Source organism: Heliangelus exortis, chromosome 2, assembly GCF_036169615.1.
Source record: "Heliangelus exortis chromosome 2, bHelExo1.hap1, whole genome shotgun sequence".
Taxonomy (NCBI): Eukaryota; Metazoa; Chordata; class Aves; order Apodiformes; family Trochilidae; genus Heliangelus; species Heliangelus exortis.
The window spans coordinates 6667387-6674977 of NC_092423.1; the positions used below are offsets into that span (position 1 = coordinate 6667387).

A 7591-nucleotide genomic window follows, 5' to 3' on the forward strand; every position below is an offset into this window, starting at 1 on the left:
ACAGAAGAGATACGTCCCATAATTTATGCACTATAGAAACAGGATGCAAACATCCTCAGAGACAAGTTTGACTTCTAACAACTTGTGTGCAAACTTTTTAACAGGCTCATTTCATCCCCTTACAACACCCCTGCTTCACAAACCCATCAATGAGGCAAAACCCAACATTTTGGGTGATGTCTGCCCCCTGCCCAGCACCCATGAGGGCAGCCCCTGCCCACATCCATCCCCATATCCTCCTCTGAGCAACCTCTTGCCCACAGAGCTTCCCCCTCAGATCCGAAACCAAACCTGCAGTGAAACAGCACACCAAGCTGGAAATTGCAGAATTATTAATGAGAAATGGGTAATTCACATCTTCCTCCAGCAGAGCACAAACAGGCTCCGTCTCATTATGCTGCATTTCTTTTATATTTAAATTTATGAACCTGTATGCATGAGTCTTGCAATCTACCCAGCCCCAAAGGGAAAGGTCTTCTCTAGAAGCAAAACGACACCAATCACCTCCAACAAAGTCATCAAAAGGAAGAAAAACAAAATAAAAAAAAAAAAAATAAGAACAAATAAAATTAAATTAAAAAAATAAACCACAAACTGTCCAGAGCACAATACCAGGTTCAAAATCAATTCTACCCAATACAGATACACTTCCTCAGGCAGCTTGGTTCTTTTAGTCCAAGTACAAAGTACTTGATGTGACCTTAGCTGAGCCACTTCAGGATGCAGCATGGAGCACTTGCAGATACTAATATTTTCCCATGCTCAGCCCCTCTGTTCAATTTTTTGGGGGCAGGGACCTTGTCTCTATGCAAACAGCACTTTGCAAAAGAGGAGCTGTGTTTTTCCAAGGCACATAAACACCAGTAATATATTATTTTCTTAAGTAGCACAATGGACTGATGCCACCTGCAATAACATAATAAGAGCAACAAGACTCGAATGCTGGCAAAAGAAGAGGTACTTGTGTGCTGGAGGGAAGCATATTATTATTTTACACAGTACACAGACAGTTGCTGCTCTTAACTTTTAGTTTGGATTGAAGCTATAGACTAATAAAGGAGAAAGATGACAGAGAAAACAGGAAATTGGTGAAAAAGACCAACAGTTATATTAAAATCTAAGCATAAAATGTTATGGATCTGTAGAATGCAAGTAGAGTGTTTCATTTCCAATTTATTTCTCTGCCCCTTTGACTTCGGTGGCTCCAAGAGAACTTGCAAGATTTAAGGGGGAGAAGTGATACACATTTTTAATACACCTTAAAGGAACAAATTACTAAAGAAATACAAAATTATTTCAGAATTAAGGAACAATGAAGATAAGAGATTAGACATTAACTGATCCTCTGTGGTTAATGGAGGGAAAAGGCATGGCAGAGGAGAGCTTATACTGGTGAATGCTTCGGCCACAAACACCTCTCTTAAACACATCCAATTTCACTGATGTGAAAATCTCCACATGAAGGAACAGGCGAAAAAGAGCTTAAGTGGGAACAGGGTGCAGAATGCCAAGTGCTACACTGAATAATTCAGATCCAGGCAGCGCTATTGGCCAGGCAAGAAAATCACACCCCCCTGCTAGCTTTAAAATCAAAGGCCAAGGAGGGATAAAAGAGAAAGACAACACCTCTTTAAAGCAGAGATTACGCTCCACGGTTCCCATTTCCCAACTTCCCACAATGTTTTGTTACAGTGTGAGCCGTGCTGAGGAGCACCAAGGGATGGACCCGTGCTGCCCACAGCTGAACCAGGAACACACTGACACCATTCCTGCAGGCCAAGAGAAGGAGAAAGCCAACTCCACAGCAAACACTGACCAACCATAAAAGTCGCCTTTGCAAAGCTCTTTCAGCCCACAAGCAGTTCTTCAGTCACTGAAGCTGAGGGTAGGAACCCATCAGGGCTTTCACCTGGGTCTTGGTTACCACTGAACTCAACCAGGTTCCCTTCCCTGTTTCCACCTTTCCCAAATTACAGCTACACTTCTTCAGCACTGGATGACATGGTTGGATACACAGGTTTCTAGGCCAGACACCTGGCCATGTGGCCACATCCCTAATGATGGATCTTGTAGTCCCTGGAGAAGGGGCATCCAGCACACTGCCTTCCCTTGCCTTGGCCACACACAGCCAGAAGCAAGGGGGTTGTCAGTTGCCTCCACAACTTGTTAGACTACATTAAACTCAGAATTACTGTCCTGAGTGTGTCAGGTAGAAAGGCGTTGTATTTTATGGGGTTTGAAAGATTCACTGCCACTAAACCCCCATTTGATTCTGACTATTCTATAGTGCAGCTCCATGTGACCAACTGGTTTGAACATTTTAGAAACGCTTCCAAATGTAGGCCCTGAAACGTGACAGCCAAAACACCTTCCTCTACAAGGCCCAAAAGTGAAATAACTTTGATTTCTATTTATTTTATTTTAAAGGTGTCCTGGCTTACTAAGGACAGGCACCATGAGAACAAAGCACCCAAGTGTAGCTTTGCTTTGTGGCTCAGCCTCAAACCATCTTTCCACCCACCTCCTTTACTCTTAATAAATTAAGAGAAACATCCCTTGGGTCTTTTTCACAACTTCTGCAGATGAACCCACCCCGTGCACAGGCCATGGTGCAAACCACAGCAGCAGGACTCCTGCCCTGGTCCTAATGGCAATCCTGTTACCAACATTCCAAAAGCTGCTCCTCTGCCATCTGAACTTTCATCCTGCTTCCCAAAACTGGTGAAGCCAGGATCCCCTCCCCTAGGTTGATCTGCAAGGCAAGCAAAGCGCGCATGATGGGGAGGGGGGAGATAGTGTGAGGGTGAAAAAAACAAAAACAAGAAAAAAAGGAAAAGTGAGGCTGGCCTTTTCTTTCTTCTTTAGCATCCATTCAGCAGCAGCAGGGGAGGTCTACAACTGTTGCATCACATAAAGCACAAAAAAACCTGACAAGCATGTTTTAGCTGATGGAGACCAGAGTGGACAGGAGGCTGGTGACAGCTCCAGCGCAGGGACCGAGGGACCTCGGCTTTAATTGGTTGTTTCTTGCTATCTCACCAGCAGGAGAGATACAGCCTGGAAGGGTTGCTCAAAGATACAAGAAATGGCAGGAATTTAAGTGCATAAATACTTTAACTACCCATGCTCAGGTTAGACTCTCACTTCAGTCCAGGTCCAGGGGTAGTGAATTTTTAACCCTGCCTGATGTACACAACCCTACCCCACAGGGGAGGTGCAGAAGATGCTTTGAAATGGAGAGGAGGGGGAGAAATGGAGGGGGGGGAAGAGAAACCACAGGCTGTGCTGGACCTGGAAAGGTGTTTATAAATAACGCCACTAAAAATAATACACTGCACTCCTACCTCTACCATAGCATTTTTTTCTCCATAGAACTGTGACAATGGTTCTCTCAGTGGTATCATTATCTAGATTTGATGACAGATTAAAAAAAAATATATATCCTAAACACCTGTTCAAGAGTTTTGTGTTTTTAAAGGCCATTGCCATTAACCTTGGGCCATGCACTTCATTGTGTTTAATTAGCAAGCTAATGAAGCCAGTTCTGTTCCCTTTCTCAAGCACAAGAGGATAAATACAAGACAGTGAAAGAGGAGATCAGATCCATTTGCAGCACAGTTCATTGCTGCATGGCATTACTTAAAGTTGCACCAAAATAAAAGTAATATAAAGGCTTGGGAAAATGTGTTAGCTATGCATTCTGCAAGACAAATCCTTTTACACCTTCTGTATTTTCTAAAGCTCATAGATTAAAACATTATTTCTGAACATTTGGGCTGCAGAAAATTTGCAAACAAAGGGCTAAAAATGAACATAATGTTTTCCTCAAAGAATCCTCAGTATTCCAAAAATTAAGAATAACAGATTTTATTTTATTTTTTCAAAGAATAGCAGCCCATGCTTGCTTTGTTACAGCCAGCCAAGGTAGTGATGAGAAGCATCAACAATGGAGGTCAAATGATTTTCAAAAAGCCCACCACTTTTGCACAGTCCTAACATGTACATAAACAAAAGACATACTTCAAGCAAAGCCCAGTGCTATGAATGGCAGCAACACACAGCAACTTCGGGTATTCAGGGTTGTTTGTTTTTTTTTCTTTTTACTGGACATGTTTAGGAAAAACTGGACAATAAAGATCACATTGATAAATACTCATAAATGTCAAAAGAAAGGCAGAAAAGGCTTTAAAAGAAAAAGATGGATTTAAAGAATTTCTCATGCACTGATTTAAGAGGACCTTTCCAAATAAACAGAATTATATTCATTTTCTGGGGTTTCCTTATTGTATTTTCAGGGTGGAGAAAAAGTCAGCATAGGTATGCACTATCAGATTATCCTTTTCATAACATGATACATCTAAGCAGCCTTCAGGGTTAATTTTTTTAAGTTGGAGGAAAAAAAGGAGTTGCTTTAAGATTTCTACCACTGTATGCACACAGCCATAAGAGTAGGTAAAAAATAAAATAAAATAAAAACAAGCAACCCCATACCCAAAACAAACCAACCAACCAAACAAACAAAAAAAACCCCAAAAATAAAACGGAAAAAAAAAAACCAAACCCGGAAGCCATCTCTTTTATTGAATCACCCGAGATAAAAGGATTCCAAGATATATGGAAAGAAAATACATTGACCATAAATCTTCTTTATGCACATAATAGAATCTTCCAGCCAAGAGAGCTGTTGTGATGATAGCAACGCCGAGCACCACCAATACTGATGGCACACACACACACCCCCTGCCTGCTCCTTCCAAAATACCTGCTCTCCCTCAGCACTGCTATGCAAATACAAGCCCGCACAACCCCCTTTCCTAACACATGGAAACAAAGCTGCGTACAAGTGTCCCAGCGATCAGATTAAAAAGAAAAACCCCAAGCTGGCTTTGCTCGCCATCAGATTTTATTATTATTATTGCCCTTTCCCTTTTAATTTTCTTCCTCCCCCCCTTCACACTTTCGGTGTGACTTACAAAAAAAAAAAAAAAAAAGAAAAATAATAATAATAATAATTAAGCGATGGCACTGTTTACAATGGCAAAGGCAGGCAGTGGCAGTGCATATTTAATGGGCACTCGGAACAAAGGAAGCCCCGGCTGCAGGAGCGCCCCGGGGCCGGCCCCGCCGGGCAGCCCCTTCCCCGAGAGGAGGAGGGGTGGGGAGGACACACACTCGTGCAGGGAAACCCCCCACCCCCTTTTTCATGTATATATATATATATATTTATTATTTTTTTTTTTTTACTATTTTTTTTTTTAATACAGTGAAGAGCGATGGCAAATCCGACGGGAACTCCCCGGCTGCCCATCGCGGAGCGGGGGGAAAGGGCACGGCTGCAGCATCGCTGCCTCCCACACCCTGCCCCCGGGAAGCCTCTGGCCACAAACAGACCCCGACTCCCAAGCTCCTCAACACCCCTCACCCACCCACCCACCTACCCCCGGGGTTGGGGAATGCTGGTAACGTAACAAGTTAGTACCCAGTGCCCGGGGAAGGGGGCGGTGGGCTCAGCCTTTGAGGGAGAAGGGGTGGGGGGGGTCGACGGGCTGTGGTGACCAGGCAAGGGGTGGGAAGGGGGCAAAACTGTTGCCGCCCCGGCTTCTCCTGAAGAATATGCAGCAGTAGTAGAAAGGAACGGGGGAAAATTATTAATAACAGTAATTAATAAATAAAAACAAGGAGGGAAAGGGGGGAGCGTGGGGATTTCAAGCTTGCCCGCGTTTTCAGTGCTGGGGGAGGAGGACACAGGGGGGCTGTGACTGCTCCCGCCTCCCCGTCGGCCACGGGATAAGGTACCCTGTGGAACCCCTCGCCCCACGGAGCGCTGCCCGGGTGCCCCATCCTGCTCCCCCGGCCGTGCCCGGGGTTCAGCCAACTTCACCCCGCGTCTCTCGACAAAATGCGCACCCCGCAGGCTGAAGATGAAATTTGGGGGCCAGCCCAGTTCCACAGAATAAACGGATTAGGAACATACAAAATACACACCCCCCTGCCACAAAAGCTTCTTCTCCCGGGGGATGCTCCCCCAGGCACATCTCCCCTGGCCCCACACACACTCATATTCCACACACCCCCCCCCCCCCCCCAACTTTCTCCCGGCTCATCGCAGCGCGAGCCAGAACCAAGCGGCTCCATTCGTGGTAACAGCCAAACCCAAACGGGACCGCAGCGTCCCGGGGGACCAAGGAGGGACCGTGTGTGTGTGTGTGTCCCTTCGAAGCTGAGGAGGAAGACGGGGGGGGGGGGGAGAAAAGGGGGGTGCTCCTCTCCACCCCCCCGGGTTACACAGCCACAGCCCGGCAGCAGCAGGGCGCACACATGGCCACTACCTGAGCGGCTCCGCACCATTTCGGAGCAACCCCCAGGTCTCCTCCCGTTGCTCTCAACTTCTTCTCCCCCCAACCTCCCACCCCCGGTTCCCCCCCCACACACACGCACTCCAGCAGCACCCGCCCAAAAGTAAATGCCCATTTTTGTAAAGTTTCCTCGATATCGCGCCGTGTTTACATTGCCATTAATTCCCACAGGCTGCCTGAAGGGAACAAAAAGCAGCACGGGAAAGCTCGTCCTGAGAGCAGGGAGAAAGCAGAGGGAGGGGGGTGAAAAGCAAAAAAAAAAAAAAAAAAAAACCCAAAAAAAAAAACCCCAAAGAAACCCAACAAACAAACAAACAAAAAACCTGAAGAAAATTAAGCAGATGGCAGCGGCGGGGTTATTCCCCAGTTTGCAGGCTCGCTGGTTGCTCTGCTCTGTTTTGGAGGGTGGCTGCAAATAATTGCACAGCCCATTCAATTCTGCATTTAGAGAAGCCCGAGCGGGAGGTAAACACGCAGAAATGCACTTACCTGCACAGAAAGTTCCACAAAGCAAGGCGAAAGTCAGCCACGAAGCAATCATATTCCTTTACTTTTTTTTTCCTCGTGTGCCCCTCTATCCCCAAGGGAAGCAAAAATAAAAATAAAAAGCTCGAGAGAGTGAAACAAGGGGAGAGAAGCGAGGCTCTGCCCACTCCCTGTCTCTCTCTCAAGAAGCAAAAAGAAGAAAAAAATCCTGAAAACACAACAAAACAAAACAAAAAAAAAGGAAAACAAGAAAAGAAAAATCGGATTTAATTCCTTCGCAGTTGCAAAATGTATCCAGTGGAGAGGAACAGCCCCGGACGGTTCGACCTGCTCCCGCCTGGCCCCGGCGCTTGCTCCGAGCTTTCCAAGAGTTTCTTTCCCTGGGCTTTTGTGCTGGGAGCGCGGCGTGCACCACACACCGACTCCCCCTCCTCCTCCTTCCCCTCCTCCTAACCCAGCCCCTCCGGCTCCCCCAGCAGCAGGGGCGAGCGCACACGATCGCGTGCGCGCACACCCCCCATCCCCCTCCCCCTCCTCTCCCCGCGTAACGCAACGCGCAGCCGTGTGCAAGGCGCGCAACACACACGCGCATATACACACGAACCCCGTGCAACGCACACGCGTTCGTTCCCAGCGAAACTTTGCAAGGTTACCGACCCCCGCATCCAGGGCGGCTGCGGAACGGCAGGCAAGAGCCCGCAGAGGAGGCGCGGAGCGAGCGCGGAGGGGCGGCGGGGAGCTGTCTGCGG

General features: G+C 47.0%; 1 protein-coding gene across 1 annotated transcript in view; it reads right to left on the reverse strand.

Annotated features, from left to right (window-relative positions):
- The window catches only part of ACVR2B (activin A receptor type 2B), a 97806-nt gene extending 90431 nt beyond the window's left edge, over nucleotides 1-7375 (reverse strand). The window contains exon 1 of the mRNA XM_071734651.1: nucleotides 6846-7375. Coding sequence (XP_071590752.1) covers nucleotides 6846-6897 — 52 coding nt within the window. The 5' untranslated portion in view covers nucleotides 6898-7375. The remainder of the gene's footprint in view (nucleotides 1-6845) is intronic.
- Between the last annotated feature and the right edge of the window lie 216 nt (nucleotides 7376-7591).